This window comes from Pelodiscus sinensis, chromosome 23 (assembly GCF_052426305.1).
Source record: "Pelodiscus sinensis isolate ZL-2025 chromosome 23, ASM5242630v1, whole genome shotgun sequence".
Classification (NCBI taxonomy): Eukaryota; Metazoa; Chordata; order Testudines; family Trionychidae; genus Pelodiscus; species Pelodiscus sinensis.
In genome coordinates this window covers 7,147,113-7,166,371 of record NC_143074.1, presented here as the reverse complement: position 1 = coordinate 7,166,371, position 19,259 = coordinate 7,147,113, and the positions used below count along the sequence as shown (strand labels likewise).

Sequence of the window (19,259 nt, the reverse complement as noted above, 5' to 3'; positions counted from 1 at the left end):
GAGGTGGGCAGCCCTCAGTGGAGACAGAACAGGTTAAGAAATATTTAGAAAAGTTAGCCATACTCACACCCATAGGGCTGGATGTAGTGCATCCGAGGGTGCTGAGGGAGTTGGCTGTTCTGATTGCAGAACCTTTGGCCATTATCTTTGAAAACTTGTGCTGATCGGGGGAGGTCTTGGATGATTGGAAAAAGGCAAATGTAGTGCCCATCTTTAGAAAAGGAAAGAAGGAGAATCCAGGGAACTACAGATTGGTCAGTCTCACCTTAGTCCCTGGAAAAATCATGGAGGGGATCCTCAAGGAATCCATTTTGAAGCACTTGGAAGTGCTGCCTGACCAACCTGATTCCCTTCTATGAAGAGGTAAGCTCTGTGGACATGGGGAAGTCAGTGGGTGTGACGACGCGTCGGGGTTTTCCCATCTCCTGCACCCCCGAAATGGCATGAACAGACTTCACCAGCCAGTAGAATGGAGGTTGTTTATTGTTCCTCCAGCACAGCGCAGCACAGATGTAATCTGGTTACAGGAACTGGGGCTAAGAGGCCTCAGTGCCCCCTTGAGATAGGGGAGTCCCAGCCCCCTCCCCAGCTCCTTCTTCCCTGCCTTCCAGCCAGGAACTAACTCCCCCTCTTCCAACCCTGCCCACAGCCAGGGCAGCATTCCACCTCCCTTTGTTTCTCCCCATGGGGGGCCGCAGGTCAGACAGGTTTTTGAGTCACCTTTGCATAATGAGGTTTTCCTTGCTGGGTCTTGCTCCAGACAGCAGAGGTCACCACAGCCCAGCAAGTACCCCCACTACGTCACAGTGGGCGTGATGTATCTTGATTTTAGCAAAGCTTTTGATACAGTCCCCCACAATATTCTTGCCAGCAGGTTAAGGAAGTCTGGATTGGATAAACAGACTATAAGGAGGATAGAAAACTGGGTAGATTGTCAGGCTCAATGGGAAGTATTCAACAGTGCGATGTCTGTTTTGCGGTCGGTGTCAAGTGGAGTGCCCCAAGGGTCGGTTCTGAGGCCGGTTTTGTTCAACATCTTTATTAAGGACCTGGACGAGTGGACGGATTGCACCCTCAGCAAGTTCACAGATGACACTAAGCTAGGGGGAGAGGTAGATACATTGGAGGGCAGCGATAGGGTCCAGAGTGACCTGGACAGATTAGAGGATTGGGCCAAAAGAAATCTGATGAGATTCAGCATGGAGAAGTGCAGAGTCCTGTACTTAGGATGGAAAAATAACAAGCACTGTTACAGGCTGGGAACCGACTAGCTAAGCAGCAGTTCTGCAGAAAAGGACCTGGGAATAGTTGAGAAGCCCTTGTAGCCAAGAAGGCTAATGGAATATTAGGATGCATTAGGAGGAGCATTTCTAGCAAATATAGAGAAGTGATTATTTGCCTTTATTTGTTACGGGCGAGGCCACATCCAGAGTATTGTGTCCAATTCCAGGCCCCCCATTACAGAAAGGATGTGGATGCATTGGAGATAGTCCAGTGGAGGGCTACAAAAATGATTAGGGGGCTGAAGCACGTGACTTATGAGGAGAGGCTGAGGGATTTGGGCTTGTTTAGTCTGCAGAAGAGAAGAGTGAGGGGGGATTTGAGCAGCCTAAAATTACCTGAAGGAGGGTTCCAAAGAGGTTGGAGAGAGACTGTTCTCAGTAGTGATGGATGGCAGAACAAGGAGCAATGGTCTCAAGTTGCAGTGGGGGAGGTGTAGGTAGGATATTATGAAAAACTATTCCACTAGGAGGGTGGTGAAGCACTGGGATGGGTTCCCTAGGGAGCTGGAATCTCCATCCCTGGAGGTTTTTAAGTCCCGGCTGGACAAAGCCCTGGCTGGGATGATTGAGTTGGGTTGATCCTGCTTTGGGCAGGGGGTTGGACTCAATGGCATCCCAAGGTCTCTTCTTGCCCCAGGGTTCTATGAACTGGGGAGTTGGGCTTTGCCACCCAGACTCAAATCCTCCAGGTGGCTCATGAAGCTCACTGTTCAGAATTGTCTCTGGAATCCCTGGCTTTGCTATTCAGCCTTGGATCATCTGGAAGGGGGCTGGCTTAGCTGAGCTGCTCCAAGCATGAACTGCTCCCTGAATCAGACCCTAGTTCATGGGTTCCCATGGCGGGGTGCAGAAATTCCAGGGGGGGCGCGAGGCAACCCAGCCACACACACACCTGTCAATCCCACCCCACATTTTACTGCTATTTTTTGGGAGTGGGGGGGCGTGAGGGTTTCTCAAAAATCAAAAGGGGGGGCATGATGCCAAAAAGTTTGGGAACCACTCCTCTAGCTGAGCTGCCCTGGCTTATACCTGGAGCTATTGGGTGTTGTCCCTATGCACACAGCTCCAACTGCTGGGGGAAGAGAGGAGCTGTAAGGGTTTGTACTGTGTTGATTGGCACCTGATGTGCTGGTCTAGCTGTAATTTAATCTCAAGATGAACCCCTGTCAGGCAAATTCAAACCCATGGGAAGGCCGGCTTACACTGTAGCCAGAAGGTGCAATTTCCAGCTTGAGCAGAAACCTATAATTGTGTTGACTGAGTTAGTGAGCTAAAAGTACAGATGTGGCCACAGCAGCCCAAGGACATAGCCAGGGTCTCTGGTGAGATTGCACTTGGGGGGAGATGGGGAGAGGATTGGGATCATGCAGCTATTTCTAGCATGCTGTGTTGATCAGAGCTAGCACAGGTGTAATTTCCAGCCTAGCAGCCTCAGTGTACATTGTTCCCTGGGGAGGGTGGGCTTGCACTGGGTCCATTAGTCCAGTCTTAGTAGGCATTCCCAGACAGCCCACAGCACAGCACGAGAGAACCTGCCTGTAGCCAAAACCCAGCTCTGACAAGTCTCCAGGCTTTTGCTGTGGGAGAGCAGCGAAGGGCTACGTGCTCCTACCCATCACATGAACAAATCTGCCCCATGTTTGTCTCCTGCCACCTCTGCTGGAGAGTGTCCGGCTCTGGCTTCCCTTCCCACAGTACTCTGAGCATGTCACCCTCTTCTCCTCACAGCAGGGCAGGGCGGTGCTACCACCTCTCTTGTGCAGAAGGGAGCTGGTGCACAGAGAGCCCAAGTGACTCAATGGAAGTCTGTACCAGAACCAGGAAGAACCTGCCTCTCCGGCTTCCCCGGCTAGCACCCTAACCTCCGGGTCACCTTCTTCTCTTCAATAAATGAGCCGACTCTGCCCCTCCCGTTTCTGAAGCCTTCCCATCAGTTCAAGCACTGGTGAGGCCGATTGTCTTCTCCCAGCAGGTCACAGGCCCTCGGTGTCCTGGGTGACTGTAGAGCAGTGGGGGTGACCTGCAATGTCTAGAGATAATGGCATAATCTAGCAATGATATTTAGAAACTCCCCAACAGCAGATTGCCCAGCTGAGTCCTGGTCCACCTGTGTGACACGGGTACCCGGTACTGAGTGAGCACAGCCCTTGTTCTGCCTTCAACCCCTGCATTGTTCGAAGCAATGATGGGCACATCCCAAGGGCCACATGCAGCCCATCGAGATTCTGTGTGTCCTGTCATTACAGCAGCTGTGGGCCAAGTGAGAGGCCCCTCTCTGCCCATCATGGCAGCTCTGGTGAGGCTGAGTGGGGCTGGGGGAGGGGTCCCTCCTCTTGGGTACAGTCGGTCCCAGCTGGGGCTGGAAGTGGCTCTCTCATGAGCACGGCACGCCCTGCTGGGGCTGGAGGAGTGCACCTTTTCCCTGGCCGCCGCATTTCTGTGTGCGGCACCACATAACCCCCGCTCGGGGCTTCTTAGGCCACTACACAGCCGCACAGGTACCCTTGCCAGTGTCATTCCCAGTCATGGGTACCTTAGCCTGCCCACTCTGTTGGCCTTCTCTCCCTGCCATGGAGTCCCTGTCAGTGTGTCTCCCTTCCCTAGTTTGGGTTGTGCGTGGGAATGTTCGGCTCAGGCTGCCAGCCCTGGAGCTGCCAGGAGGAGCTGTATATCAGTCTCTGGGAGCATCTCCTTTCTCGCACAGCCGTCGCCCGCTCAGAGCTTTATTAAAAAGCTACTGAGACTTTTTCAGATTTGTTAAACTACTGAAAAAGCACGATGGTATCAAGGTTTTCTTTTCTCCTGCCCGGGCCTAGATAAGGGCTATGCTGGCTCTGAGCCCAGAACGGTGGGGGTGGTGGAGAGCGGGATGGAGAAGAAACTGTCGTGTGGATTTATGAAGGAGGAAGGTACATTTGTTCAAAGGAAGCAGCATCTTGAACAAAGCTCCCCCCATCCCCCGAAAAGAAATTGACAATGAAAATAAGGTAGAGAAATATGTTTTAATAAGATGCAGCCATTTTCTATTTGATACCAAAGGGTGTGTGGAGAGGGGAGGGTTAAATTTCCAAATGCAACAGGGTTTTAAAAGAAAAACTGGAGTCATGACGCTGTTTTAACAGACCCGAAAGGGGATGAATATATAATTTGCATTGAAGAATTTCTCCAAGGTGGATGGATTTGCTCTGTCTCCTTGTTATAGGCAGGTGTGCAGGGGAGGAGCGGGGGTGCTGGGTGTAGGTGAAGACAGATGAATACAGATCATGATCATGTCTTCTTCATAATCCCAACTGATTAGCTTATCTAACTAATGACTGGGGACCAGACCTACTTCCCAAGGCTATCACTCTCGCCTGCATTGCTATAAGACACAGAGGCTATGTCTACACTATAGAGTTTTTGTGCAAAAACAACTGAGTATTCACACCTCAAGCAGGTTTTTGTGCAAGAAAATCTACAGTCAATTGACAGAACAGAGGGTTTTTTGCGGTGTAGGTATTCCTCCTTGTACGAGGCATAACTCCTTTTTGCTCAAGAGTTCTTTCACAAAAAGGGGTGTGTGGACGCTCAACAGAGGTTTCTTGCAGAAAAAGCACAGGTGCTCTGATGGCCATTCTGTGAATGGCAGTCTGAGCTTGCTTGCGCAAGAGTGTCCATGCAGTGCGGACACTGTCTTGCGCAAAAGCACATCGCTTTTGTGATGCGCTTTTGAGGTGTGGACGTGCTTTTGCGCAAGAAGTATTTGTGGAAGAACTCTTCCCAAAAAGCTTCTTGTGCAAAAACCCTGCAGTGTAGACAAAGCCAGACTGTTTTGCTTGGCTTTATTCCAGGATGGGGTGGGTGTGTTCTTTTTTATGATTATGTTGCAACATTGTGCATTCAGCAACATGATCATTGCATCATTTGGGATCTGCCCGTCTGTGTGTGCGAGAAAACAATTGCAAATGGCACTGTAGAATGCCAGAGACTTTTACAAGAACGTTGTTGAGAGTTTGGTACTTCCTTGCTGAAGAAAGGCATCAAATAGAGACACCCCCGTGGTTGGAGAAAGCCTGGGGCTCCTGGATTCTGTTGTTAGACTTCCACTGTGTCACCTTACCCTCTGTGCTCCATTTTCCCCTTCAGTAAAATGGGGATAAAAGTATTTCTGGGAGTACACTGTGTGTTATGCATATTAATTAGTCAATGTTTGTAAGGTCTGTAGTTCTTTTTTAGTTGGCAGGGTGCCTGCTGCATTTAGAGATGGGGCTTGTGCAAATCATGGCACATTCAGACTTTTAGGACCAACACCAAACTGGGCTGATGCTTCAGAAAACAATCCCTAATTAACAGAGCTTGTCAGAAATGGAAATTTTTGTCCTGTGAGAAATTCCATTTCAAATTTTGATTTTGTACAAATTGGGACCGTGTCCCTGGCAGACCTTAAACACAGGATATTGGTATAGCTATTAAATATATTTACATATATATAGCTGTAAACATAATGAATACACATGAATTATAATAATTACAAAAGTGTAAATATAAAATAGTAAATATAAATAAGAGTAAAAAATAAACAAGAAAGTCAACACAAAATACTCTATTGTGATTTTAAATGTTTCCAAACTTTTTAATAATAAATTTAGCGAAACTCGGCGCATTCCCAGGAAACATTTTGATTTTGAACAAAAAATCATGTTCTGAAAACCACTTAGTTGACATTTTTGATGAACATTACAGATGATACTGTGCCATCCTCTAGCTTCATCTCTCCAAGGCTTCTGGAGTGTTACCAACAGTATTGCCAACTCCAAGCACTGAGAAACTCACGAGTTTGAGCTGCAAATCATCAGCTTTGTTTTAAAAAAATATTTTGGGACTTTCCTTTGCCTTCTAGTTTCTGAGCCTCGAAACTTCATGTGAGTCATTTTAAGCTATTTTCTCCCTCCATGAAGGACAAAATATTTTTTAAGCATATTCTCACTATGCCAAGACTTACACCAAAAACCACAAAATGCGTAATAAAACCATGAGAGTGGGCAGTTAGGACTCACCTTCATGTTTAACACACTGAAATCGAGGCACAGAGAAATTGTCTTCTCCAGCTAATGTAGCTGGTCCGTGGAAGGTTGAGGCATAGAATCCCGGAGTCCTGATTCCTATTTCCCGGTTCTCCTCATTCCAATTACCTTTCAAGCAAACCTGGAGCAAGTCAATGGAGAACATTAGTGTCTCCCCAGTGACTTACATCCATTCGTTTGTTTAGAGCCCAACTGCTCCCAGACGGATTGTGGTTGGTGCATGCAGGAGTTGTGCACTGTAAGAATGCGGGAGAGTGCCCATCTGCCCAGGCCCATCTGCCTGTGACGGGGGGCCTGGAGACGGGTGAAGGTAGGAAGTGGCCCCGGGACATGGCAGTAACAGACCATAGCTGTTGAATACAAGGGCTGTAGGCTAGATCCTAAAGGAAAGGGAGGGCGGCCGCCTCAAACGTCCTATGGACAGGAGGGACCTGGGGGGTGATGGGATCTGGCGCAGCTCTGCCCCCCTCCCACACCAGGCGTTGGGAGCCGGAGCGGGGAGGCAGCCTGCTCTGCTCCTCCGCATCCCCCTCTCCCAGGTGGCTGAGCTCCGCTTCCCCGCAGCAGCAGGAAGCAGAGGACCTCAGTCCTAAAGCGCTTCACTTCCCAGCGCAGTGGGCTCGGAGAGGGCGGCGAGGTGGGAGCAGGCTGCCATGCTGCCCTGGCTCCCCCTGGCGCCATGAGTGCGCTGGAGGCCGCCCCCTTGCTGCTGCCCCACACCAGGCCTCTGTTATCTCCCAGCTTGTGTTGCTCAGAGGAGGGGGATAGGTGTGGAGCAGGGGCAAGGCTTGGGGGAGGGGCAGGGTGGAGCAGAGGCAGGGCAGGGGCGAGGGCTATGGCGGGGGAGTTGCTCTGGGCTCTACCCCTGGGGCACTGGGAGGGGCAGCTCCAGGCCCTGCACGCCCCTAGGGACGGTGCTATTCACAGCTATCGACCTGCCAGCCAAGGACAGCCGAGGGCTCAAGGGATTTTAAAAGGTGCATGAACCTTGTTCCTTACCTTTGAACGTTTCCCCCTGGACCTGTGTGTTGGGTGCACATGCGTTTTGGAGAGGCAGGGGCTTATATGCTCTGTGCATCGTCCCAGCATGAGCCTGGGTGTGTGTCGGAGAGCATCCTTCCCTTTGTTGTGCCCAGAGGCCTGCAGAAGCAGAAGGGCTGGTTTTAGCTGAAAGAATTCCATTAGGCTGGAAGGGTTATTTATGTTTTCATTAATCAGTGACAGGTGTGCGAGATCCCTGCCATCAAGTTAATGCACTCAGCCGCACGCGGCCGCGGCTGCAGCCTAGCCGGGCATGGCACAGACCCACTCTTTTGCTTTGGCTTGAGTAGCACCGGGAGGGGGACTTGTTCCCCCAGGAGTGTCACTCTCACGCTCTGCTGACTGCGAGGCTGTGAATTAATCCCGTGCATGGGCTGGAATTTGTTAAACACAGTGGGTCAGATAAAATCATGGTGGAGCTCTATTGGCAGCTATAGAGTTTCCACTGGGGATGAAAGTTGCCCCTTTCTTGTCACGGTCACATCGTCTAGGCCCAGCTTTTTCAGAAGTTTTATTTGTCCCTCCCTCCTGCCCCCCCATAACTATTTTTCCAGTGAGCCTGCTGCTGTGGGAAGGAATGTGGAATGCCTTCTCTGGAGAAAAGGCGGTTGCTGTGAACTGGTCCCTGGAAGGCCCATGTGGGATTGGGGTGACCTGAAGGACAGTGTTCCCTGTAAGCTGAGCACTTGGGCGGCCACCCAGGAGAGATTCAGGTGCCACCCAGCTGATTAGCAGAGCACTCTCAGCCAGCACTATGTTTCTACTGCTGGTGCCAGTTACCTGCACATGCCATGGTGCACAAAACAAAATGTATTCTGCACACGGATAAAAAATGGAGAGGGAACATTGCTGAAGGAGGGTAAATTGTTGTCAATGTAGCCTTGAGGCAGAGCGGAGAGGGGGCTGGATATATAGAAGCAACCACTTGCTTCCTTTTAGGAGGTCAGCCCCAAAGACATGGAAGTAGCCAGTATAGAAGATACGATGATGGGGGAGGCTGCACTCAACAGTAGTTCCTCAAGTTGACCTGTTTGGACGCTGGGTTTAGTTCATGGAGGTTCTTTAGTTAGAGTGGACTAGATTATCATAAATGTCTCTAATTCTCACCAGTGCATGTGATTGTCTCCATGTTGCCAGGGGTTACAAATGGATACACATTGACACCTTGACGAGGCTAGATCAATGCTGTACTGACCTATAGGAAAAGACTCTGCACCATTAGTAAAGTGAGGAAATACAAATAAGAAGAAAGGGAAACAGCTCCTCCTGAATATGCATCCACCATCGCATGGGTGTAACAGTATAAAAGTGGCAATCCAGCCTAGGGGAAGGAGATGTAGGGAGGTGCCAGACAGGGCCACTGGTGATGAGGGGGAAGGCAATGAGGACAATAATGGCTAATGCTTCAGATTGTTCTAGAAGGAAGGGTGAGTACCTGGAAATACAGATGTACATTCCCCATCTCTCTTGTGTACTAAATGTATTAATAAATAGATAAGAGTTTCTATAGTGAGAGGTTCAATTGAGCACACCAGGATTCCCAATTATAGAACAATTTAAATACTGGGCCTGATCCTGGAATGAGAACCTGTCAGCTTTCGCAGCAGGCCAGAACTGAGGTGTTTGTACGTAAGTCCAGAGTGGATAATGTTGGCCCTGCCCCTGCTTTCACTCTAACTACATTTTGTGAACAATTAAAAACTCACTTAACAGTAACCGTCTGCACAGGCGGTGCCTGATTGGCATTGACACTGTCTTGTTCCCAGCTTGTGTGCGGGGCACGCGACTGAAGATTTTCCGCTGGTCAGAGTGATATGTGCCCCCTGTGCCTGGCACAGCCGAGAGACAGAGCGAGCTGGAAAGACTCATGCGTTTAATTCTGGAGGTGCCCAGTTTGGGCCCCAGTGAGACAGCCAAGATGGCGGCCATCATGTTTATACACCCGGGTGAAATTTGGGAGGGGTTCTGTGGGTGACCCCACACTCCTGTGTGGGTTTCATGGACAGGTGTAGGGTGTCCCTGGAAAAGGGAGATCGGAGGGAGGGGGCATTTGTCTTGTCACTGTTCCACTCTGCTGTGCCACTTGGCCTCTCAAGCCTCTTCTGCCCTCCCTGCATCTCTGCTGGCAGCGAGCAAAGGAGTCTGGCTGATTTACTTACTCACTTGTCCATTAGAGGGGGGTTTAAAAATGTTTTTTGGTCTGCAACACTATTTAGATCAAACTCCATCTGTTGAGCTCACACAAGCAATTGCTTTGCCTTGCAGTGCTCCCAGCCTGGGGGGTGGGAGAGGCTGGCTGCAACTTGAAATGTGCAAGATACTAGGATGGGGAAGATCTTTGAGCACCTGGATGAGCAGACACCCCTCACTTTTCAAATAGCCACTGACAGCTGGGGTCTTCCTTCTGTGAGGGTGGCATCTCCCCGCTCTTGGCATCTACTTCCAGTGCTGCTATGCAAACAGATGCCTCTGTATTGATGTGCCTGTAGAGGGCCTAGGTGGGGCATGGTCACAGTCTCGCTGATCACGTCTCTCGGCCGAAGAAAGCACGGGGAAGGGTCAGGACCTATACACCATTTAGCTAGTTGAAGATTCCCTCTTCTCTGTAGTCTAACCCCCTCTAATCTCTCACTCGGCCTCTTTCCAGGAAATAAGCCTTTGGCACACGGGCCATAAGATCGCTTCACTGCTTGCACGTTACATATTCCACAGCCCCAGGGTTTGGAGAGCGTGCCATCTGTTCAGGGCAGGCCTTGCTGCTGCCGATCTGTCCCCATGCAGTTGCAAGAGGAGGTGAGAACTTGTAGCCAGGAAATAGTCACATGGGAAAGCAGGATCATATCCCGCCCCTTCAAAGGCACTGTGGCCTGTGCATTCCCCCTGGATGTTGCCCACCTGCAGTGCCTCTCCCTGGCCCATGGCTCTGGAAAGGGGCTCAGTCCCTTCTCCCTTTCCGCATACATGCGCACACAGCAGCAGAGCTGTGAGGGATCTCGGGTTGCCAGGTGTCCGGTATTGACCCGGACAGTCCGGTATTTTCGCCTCCTGTCGGTTAAAAAATTCAGAAAATACCAGACACCTGGCAACCCTACGACACACTCAGCAACTGGGCCCAGCCCCCAGACCTCCTGCTTTCCTGGTTCCGCAGGGGAGCTGTCCTCAGGCTCGACCAAGAAAACAAGATGGCCACCAGCAAAAAGCCTAAAGACCTGAAGCACGGAGAAGCAATGCCTTCCCTGGTCTTAGTGCACAACCGCTTCCTATCCCTATTCTGACTGTGCACGCACTGAAAGGGGCCATGCTGTTTTAATGCTGTTGGTTCTTTTTTATTTTAATTTTTTTTGCTTAGTAACTCACAGGGTCCTTTTTTTTTTTTTTGCTCAACAATTTTGGTCTCCCCTTTCCCCCCCCCCCCCACCAGAATTTTTTCCCCAGTGTTTTTTTGGGGGGAGGGTGTTCGGTATGTTTGGTTAAACCATCTGGCAACCCTAGAGGGATCCCTTGATAGGGTTACTCTAAGCGGATCCCTAAGCCTTGTCCACTCTGACCTGTTGCATCCTTGCTCCTCGCTGCTGGCTCATTGCACATTGTATTTGATGCAGCACCAGGGTGCAATGCCTGATGTGCATCAGGGACTTGAAAGATTTCCTCCCAGGCTAGTGGGGCGCTGCTTTTGATTGTGCAGGCATGGGTGTTTTGGGCCTATATTGATATAGATGGAGTTTCATCTGCTTATGCCAACAGTGGGTTTGATTCCTCATCTCCCCAGTGCTGTAGTCCTGGAGCTGTTTTCACAGATGCCGGGGCTATTTGTTTACATTGGAAGAAAAAACGGGGAAAACCTTCCAAGCTGACCTGCTGCTACTTGCAAGACAATCCTGCAGCTTCCAGCCCTCCTCTGAGAAGTCAGGAGTGGGCAATGGTCTCCTACGTGTGTGAGGCCATCCGGTGCAAGGTGCAGCTAGCCCATGTGTGTGGAGTTCTCTGCTCAGACTGACAGCACTGAGCATGCAGCCAAAGCAGCAGTGGGTGGGGGGGCACCCTCTGGAACACATGGGAGATGCTTCGGGGCTTAGCTGCGGTACCTTGAGGGGCTGGGTCATTGGGTTCCTTGCAACAGAGAAAGTCTTTCAGCAGAGCTTAAACAGAGCAGTGCTGGAATCCTGGGTGGGGGCCTGCCTAGATGGAGCATTGCCTTTGCGGGAGGGAGGGCATGGAAGCAGATTGCCCTGTGATATGCTCATGAGCGCAGGGAGGCAGGTTCGCTGAATCTGCGTATTAACACCAGTGTCATGATGACAGGTCTGACTCGGGGCTCCTCATCAGGGTCCTTGGGAGTCAAAGCGAGGGAAGGGCTCGCCTGCTGGTGTGGCTGCGTGTTTGTATTATCAGCCCAGCGCTGGCTTGTAACCGAAACATCCTTTCCATCCAAACTGCTGTCTCGGAGCTCTGATGCTGTGGATTCAACCCCTCCCTCCGAGACAAGAGCTCCGACCGCGGGGTCTCATCCCATCCCAAGCTGTCCGCACTGATAAGCCTGCTCTGGAAAGGGAGCTCTTTAAAAGCTGGTATTTGGAAATTTCAGGTGCATTATCTCTGCCACCAGTGAAACCCCTTCAAAGGGACAGGGAATCAACATGTCCAGCAGCTAATGGTATTTGGAACAGCACGGTCACCCTGCTGAGTGTGAAATTACACTGCTAGCAAAGGAAGGCAGAGCAGCACCCGATTACATCCGAGCCCAGCGGAGGGGCCTGTCGTTGCATGGGACTGGAGTGAAAGTACCCAAACACTTTATCTCCTTCCCATCACGTCCAGACCCTGCATTTTTCTTGTCTTCCTTCCCTCCTCCTCCGCCCACCCTCCCTCCCTGCTGCCGACATCCACTCAGCAAACTCTTAATAGAAGAACAGCCAGACTGGGTCAGACCAAAGGTCTGTCTAGCCCAGTATCCTGTCTGCCAACAGTGGCCAATGCCAGGTGCCCCAGAGGGAACGAACAGAACACGGAATCTTCAAGGAATCCCTCACCTGTCACCCATTCCCAGTCTCTGATAAACAGACGTTAGGGACATCATTCATACCTATCCTGGCTAATAGCTATTGATGGACCTAACCTCCATGAATTTATCTAGTTCTTTCTTGAACCCTCTTAAAGTTCTGGTCTTCATAATATCAAATGGCAAGGAGTTCCACAGGCTGACCAAGTGTGAAGAAAACTTCCTTTTTGTTTGTTTTAAACCTGCTACCTATTAATTTCATTCGGTGTCCTCTGGTTCTTACGTTATGAGAACAAGTAAATAATTTTCCTTATTCACTTTTTCCACACCAGTCATGATTTTATAGACCTCTATCGTATCCCCTCCCCCCATCTCCTCGTTTCAAAGATGAAAAGTCCCAGTCTTTTTAATCTCTCTTCAGATGGGACCCAGTCCATACCCCTAATCATTTTTGTTGCCCTTTTCCAATGCCAATATATCTGTTTTTGAGATGAGTTATCTGTATATTTGCTTTTTTGATTGCTACTGCACATTTGAGTGGATGTTTTCAGAGAACTATCCACAATGACTCCAAGATCTCTCTCGAGTTGTTTTAGCTAAATTAGTCCCCATCATATTGTGGTTGGGATTATTTTTTCCAAAGTGCATTACTTTACATTTACCGCCATTAAACTTCATTTGCCATTTTGTCAGTTAGGCTATGTCTATACTGTTAGGTTTTTTTGGAAGAAGAAATGCAAATGAAGCACTCATTTGCAAATCTCATGCTCTCATTTCCATATTCTCTTCCAATCCTTTTTGCAGAAGACGTTTTTGCGGAAAAAAACGCAGAGTAGACTGGGCCATTTTTCGGAAAAAAGCCTTTTTGCACAAGATCCCTTATTCCTCAAAAAATGAGGCTCAGAGGATCTTGCGCAAAAGGGATTTTTTTTCAAAAAACGGCTCTGTCTACACTGAAGTTTTTTTTGCAAAAACCTCTTCCACAAAAAGAATCAGAAGAGAATATGCAAATGAGAGCACGAGATTTGCAAATGAGCACCTTATTTGCATTTCCTCTTCTGAAAAAAACTAATAGTGTAGATGTAGCCTAGTCTGGTGAGATCTTTTTGAAGCTCTTCACAGTCTGCTTTGATCTTAGCTATCTTGAGAAGTTTAGTATCATTTGTGAGTAAGAAGCAGGTAGCTCTTGCTTCCTGGGGAATTGCCCTCTGCTCCTTGAACGTATAGGAGTTGCCTGTGCAGACGCACGTGACTCAACAGATCAGTCACACAGTGGTTTGGGTGCATGCAGAGGTTGGGCATGATTGTACTCCTAGCAAGCAGAAAGGAAGGGCCACATGCATCCTCATGCCACTGCTTCCCACCTCCGGTATCATTTTTGGAGTCCTCTCTCTCTCTCCATAGGAGTCTTAGCATTTAAGTGAGGCTCACAGGCTCCTGGTCCTGCATGAGCATCCTCCCGTCCCCTGTTAAAATGGACTCTGCCCCATGCTGCTAAGAGAATTGGAGTCCATGGCCCATGGCTGTTACAGAGCCCAGGCTCACCAGGTGCCAGAGTATTTCCAATTAAAATACATATCTGATGCATCTCAACACGTGGGGAGAGCAGCGGGCTAATGCATTAGCCTTTTAATCCCTGCTGCCCAGTATGAACTCGAAAGCATTGGCTCGAATGATCTTAGCCAGTCCCCAGCTGACATTTGTCTGCGACGCCAAACTGCTGCACCATTCGCCAGAATGAAGCCCGACTGGGAGGCTCTGCTTAGGAGGGGAGCAGGGACACGGCACTGGCTGTGGGATCAACAGAGCGGTGGGGATGGGAGTGGAGGCAGGGAGCCAGTGGGTGCTGCCAAGGCAGGCTGGACAGGTGATTGGCGAAGTGGAAAAGCACCTCTGCCTGGCATTATCCTGGTGTAACGGGTCATGCACTCACCGACGCAGCGCCTCCTGCTGGTCTCCTCGGGAATTAGCTGTTCAGCCTCGGAGTGCCTGGTGTCTTGTCCTCTGTTACTTGTCGTCTTCTGCGCTGGTTCAGGCCTTGCACCCCTCCCGGCCTGGTGCTCTTTGCTCGTGGTACTGCCCCCCAGCAGTGCCCCCGCATTCTGGGGTCCTCCCCTCCCAGGGAACCCTGCCAGTCATCAGCTAGCCCCTGCCTCGGGAAGACTGCAGTCTGAAATGGCCACTCCTCATTGGCAAGGGCTGTGAACCTGCTGCCTTCTCCTGCTCGCCTCAGCCTGGGAGTTGCCTGGCCAGAGCTCCCCATCTCTGCCTGCCCTTCCCCACCCTGCTATGTCTCAGGTACCCTCTCTAGCCTGCCTGCCCCTCAGCGGCTCTAGTGGTGCCCTCTCCCCGCCCATCCTGGAAGTAACCAGACAGCCAACACAGGATAAGAGACCCTCCCAAGGTAGGGAGGTGGGGATAGAGCATTTGCCTGGGGAGTGCCGGGTGGTGGGTTTGAGTTCTTCCTCCAAGAATGTGTGTCTGAGCTTAGCAGCTCCTATTTGTACTGCCCCAGCTGGGCCCTAATTAGGTGCCTCCTACCTCTTGCTTACTCCAGGGTCCCAGTCTTCCCTTCAGGCTGGGTTTAACCCTTTCCTTCACCTGGAGCAGGGTGACCACCCCGGTACACTGAGCCATAAGGCAATGAGGGAGCACCCTACGGGGATACACTGGGATAGAGATGGTATTGCAGACTCAGGAGTGAGACATTCAGGGCTGACATGAGACATGTGCCAATGCTATGGATGTGTGCATGGCCTGGGAGTTGCCCAGCAGATGGCAAGGGTGGTATTAAAGGCCCTAATGCAAAGGAGCACCCCAGGGGTCTAGAAGAAGGTGAGGGAAAAGTCCCGCCTGGGAGCTGACTCTGGGCAGTTTTATTCCATGTGCTATTGCTTTGCAGTCAGCGTGCTCGCTGGAGACTGGCACAGTGCTGCCAGCAGCTCCTTGCTGGGGAATGTGTCTGAAGGACACTTCTCATCAGGTGTGTGCCTGAAAAGTGCAATGGGTGGTCTGAAATGATGGAGAGGTTTGAGTCTCATGTCCCTGTTGTATAGGAAAGCCCGGCTTGGCTGTCTGGCATGAGGCGACTTGGCAGATCTGAGCCTTTGTTTCCAATGATCGGTGCTACCCAGTGCCTCGGCTCCACACTATGCCAGGAGCTCCAGGTGGCGGGTGCCCCAGGATGCGTTGCAGTGCTCGATGTCCACACGTCTTTTAACCACCACCCTCTTACTCACATTGTAGCCACGGAGACCACGCAGGAGACGGTGGAGTCCCTGATGCAGAAGTTCAAGGAGAGTTTCCGCACCAACACGCCCATTGAGATCGGCCAACTCCAGCCAGCCCTGCGTAGCACATCGATGGGGAGGCGGAAACGCAGGAACAGACCCCGAGGTAGGATCCCCCTTGGGAGTGCTTCACATTTCCTCCTCCTGTCCCATTTCCCAGAGGCCAGTGCACAAGGCTGTGGCAAGCCAGGAGGGGATGCTCAGGGCTCCACTGGGGCCAGCAGTAAAAGTCACTTAAAGTTTCTTACAGGTGCTGTCCTCTTGCAACCCAGGGCCCTGCCAGCTCTTTCAATAGCTCCCTGCTGGCTTTTGCCACAGCTCAGCCTGTTATTGTGGAGCTGCGCACCAGGGCACCACCCGCTTCCTTTCCCCTCTGGCTGGGACTCTCTGTGCTCTTGGCCACAAAATCCCTCCACACCTCGGTGGAGGAGACAGTGCCTTGAGATGGTGTTGCTCAGATTGCAACAGGCTGTTGGGATAGGGATGTGAATGGTTAATCAGCTAACTGGTAAGCCTCACCCTTGCTGGTTCTGGTTAACCAGAAGGGTCTGGAGCTCCCTGGTTGGCACGGGCAGGGGGCTGCCCCAGCCCCACAGGGCTCACTGCAGGCACAGGCTGCTCTAGTCAGCCAGCCAGAGGAACCCCCATCTGTAGTGGCCCTGGTCCGGATTCCCACACTGCAGGAAGGGGCCTTTTTCCATGGCGGGGCCAACCACCCCACCTGCCCGGCCCTTAATCACTAATAAACAGAAAGTTTAGCTGGTTAACCAATTAAACACGGTTTTACATCCCTAGTGGTTGAGGAACGAGGGATGGATGTGAATGGGTCCCAAGTCTGATTCATTCTGGGCCTGATCCTGATTGGTGCTGATTTTCCCTTGCACCTTTACGCACCGTTAGCTCTTCTTGAAATGGGCAATAAGCTGAGGCTTATTGTGTTAATCTCTAAAGTTGTGGTTGCCTCATACCTGGCTGGGTTGAGCAATGGGAGTTTCAGGTAAATGAAATCAGATTTTGTGCAAATCTTTTTGATCTCTGGGGGCAAAATGGATTTCCGATCACCCCAAGTTCACGGATTTCTTCTGTGTTGCACATTTGCCTATCCTTGACCTATAGAAATAAAGGGGGAAAACCAGAGACATGCCACTTAGCTATGCTGGGATAGATCTGCTGGAGAGATGGCTTTAGACAGACTGTTGGAAAAGTTTGTTTTGTGTGGTTTTGGTTTTTGTTAAGGATAATGGGGTTAGAATTAGCTTGTCCAGTATAGCTTGTGTATTTAGATTTCAAAGCATAATATAATGTGGCCTGAAGGATGGTTTGGTTGGTTGCACTGTTTCTCATCCCTTCCTGCCCCTTCCCACAAATGTCCTAATTTTTGGCTGGTTGAGATCCTGCTCTTATACCTTGTCAACTGTCATCTGAAGAAGTGGGTTGTGCCCATGAAAACTCATGATACCATCTACATGTTAGTCTTTATGGTGCTACTAGACTATTTGTTGTTTTTTAAGTGTTTCCTATTACGGACTAACCAGGCTACCCCTCTGAAGTAGGGGGTAGAGTTCTAGTCACAAGTAAGGGGCGATGTTGCTCTTTGTTGGGGGTATGGTGTAGCACTGATGTAAGTTCCTGGTTATTCTGCATTGTGAGTCTTGTACATTACCACCCCACACAGTGGTGCACTGCTGCTAATAACCTAGAACAGAAGTCACACATCTGGCTATTTACTGACTTGGGATAAAATGCGGAAATGTCAAATTTCTGCAAACCAGAAACCTGAATAAAACTTTGGCTCTGGTCCATTGGAATGTTTCAATAATTTTGAAACACATTCTCTTAACTCCAATTTTCAAACAAAAAGTCATTTTGAAATTATAAAAACAAAAATGTGAACAGTCTGGGAACTTCAATTTTTTCCTGTCAAGAAATCCTTCACAATGGGCCCTTTCCCTGCTAAAAAGTTTGGGCTTAGAGGGATCAGCATTCTCCTACCAAAAAAAAAAAAGTTGTGCAAAGTTCTCCGCCAGCTCCATTCTGAACCTTTCTTCGTCTCATGGCTCCGGATCCCAGAACGCTGCTCCGATTCCCAGGGTGCTTCAAAAGATTTCTGGCTTCTAAAGTTTGTGCATTTACATACCTGAGCTAGCCGAAATCTAGCTACTTTGGGTATTGGAGCAGCTTGCTCTTTAGAGAAGACTCCCCTCCCTCCACCCCAAACCAGTAACCTGAGTTCCAGGTGGCCTTGTTTAGGCCATGCTGAAGCTGCCCTGGTGTCCCTGCTTTGAACCCAAGCTGGCCTGAGTTAGGTTGGCTGTGCCTGCTAGTGACTGCAGCATAGATATGTCTGTGGAGAAGTGACATGCTCTCTGTGTCTCCAATGGGCTGCCGGGAGTTGAAGAGATTAAGGCTGCGGGGTGCGATGCATCTCTTTCCTCCGAGGAGGGTGGGGTCAGTCTGTGCGGGGCCAAATGACTGGAATGCTTGCACTACAGGGCTGTCAGTGAGCTAGCAGGGGTGAGGTACAGCCGGCCCCCTCCCGGGGTCAGAGCCTGCTCTGTAAGGAGAGGGTCTGGGCATGCAGTAGGAACATGGCGAGTCGAGTGTCTCAAGGACAGTTTCTGTCACTGCAGGGTGAAAATCCATTGTGCTGCCTTGCTAGTGAGACCTCCACTTGTGACTGGCCCCGTTTGCCTCTGGCCATTCTCTGCCCAGTCCCTGGGTACCAGACCTGCTGTGAGTCTGGAACGGTCCGAGTGGCTGTCAGGGATGATGTTTGATGCCTGCCTTCTCCTTCTGGCCCTGCAGTGTGTGATGGGCAGCATGGCCTCATTTGCAGCTGGTTCTGGCACAGTGTGGAGCGCACATGGCATCCTTGCGCTTCATTAACCCACTCGCCTCGCCATGGGGCCTTCAGCCTTTCTGGGGAAGGTGACTCCGCAGCAGAGAGATTGAGGGCCTGGCTTCCATACTGGCCATTAAGGCCTCAGTGTTTCTCCTCCATCTCTAACTCCCCCTCCTTTCTGGTGTCTCTGCTTTCTGCCCAGCTGTACAACCATGCACAGTACAGCACTCCTGCCACACTTGTGCTTCCTCTCTGCTATTCCTCTGCAGAGAAGAGGAGACCAGCTGGGCTGTAATGAATGTAAAGGGGGCTCTAGACTTAGGCTGCTGGACATGGAAAAATTCCTGTGGCTCTCCCTGACTCTCTAGTTTGCATATTGCTGAACTCATCTTGTTCTGCTTAGTGTAACACTCACATAGTAGTTATGTCTTCCTCCACAGGCTAGTCTGTTACAACTCAGTCAACTGGCGGAACTCCTTGCCAAAGGATGTTGTGAAGGCAAGGACTTTAGCAGGGTTCAAAAAAAAAAAAGAGCTAGATAGATTTATGGAAGCTAGGTCCACCAATGGCTATTAACCAGGATGGGCAGGAATGGGGTCCCTAGCCTCTGGTAACAGGTGTTAAGTAATAGATCACTTGATGATTATCTGTCCTGTTAATTCCCTCTGGGACACCTGGCATTGACCACTGTCGGAAGACAGGACACTGGGCTAGATAGACCTTTGGACTAACCCAGTATGC

The 19,259-nt window shown here is 50.4% G+C and overlaps 1 protein-coding gene across 4 annotated transcripts in view; it reads left to right on the top strand.

Annotated features, from left to right (window-relative positions):
• The window catches only part of ASTN2 (astrotactin 2), a 733,588-nt gene that overhangs the window by 209,172 nt on the left and 505,157 nt on the right, over nt 1–19,259 (top strand). For all 4 annotated transcript variants that reach the window (XM_075905850.2, XM_075905849.2, XM_075905851.2 and 1 more), the window contains exon 4: nt 15,633–15,782. In XM_075905850.2, the coding sequence (XP_075761965.1) occupies nt 15,633–15,782 (150 nt within the window). The remainder of the gene's footprint in view (nt 1–15,632; nt 15,783–19,259) is intronic.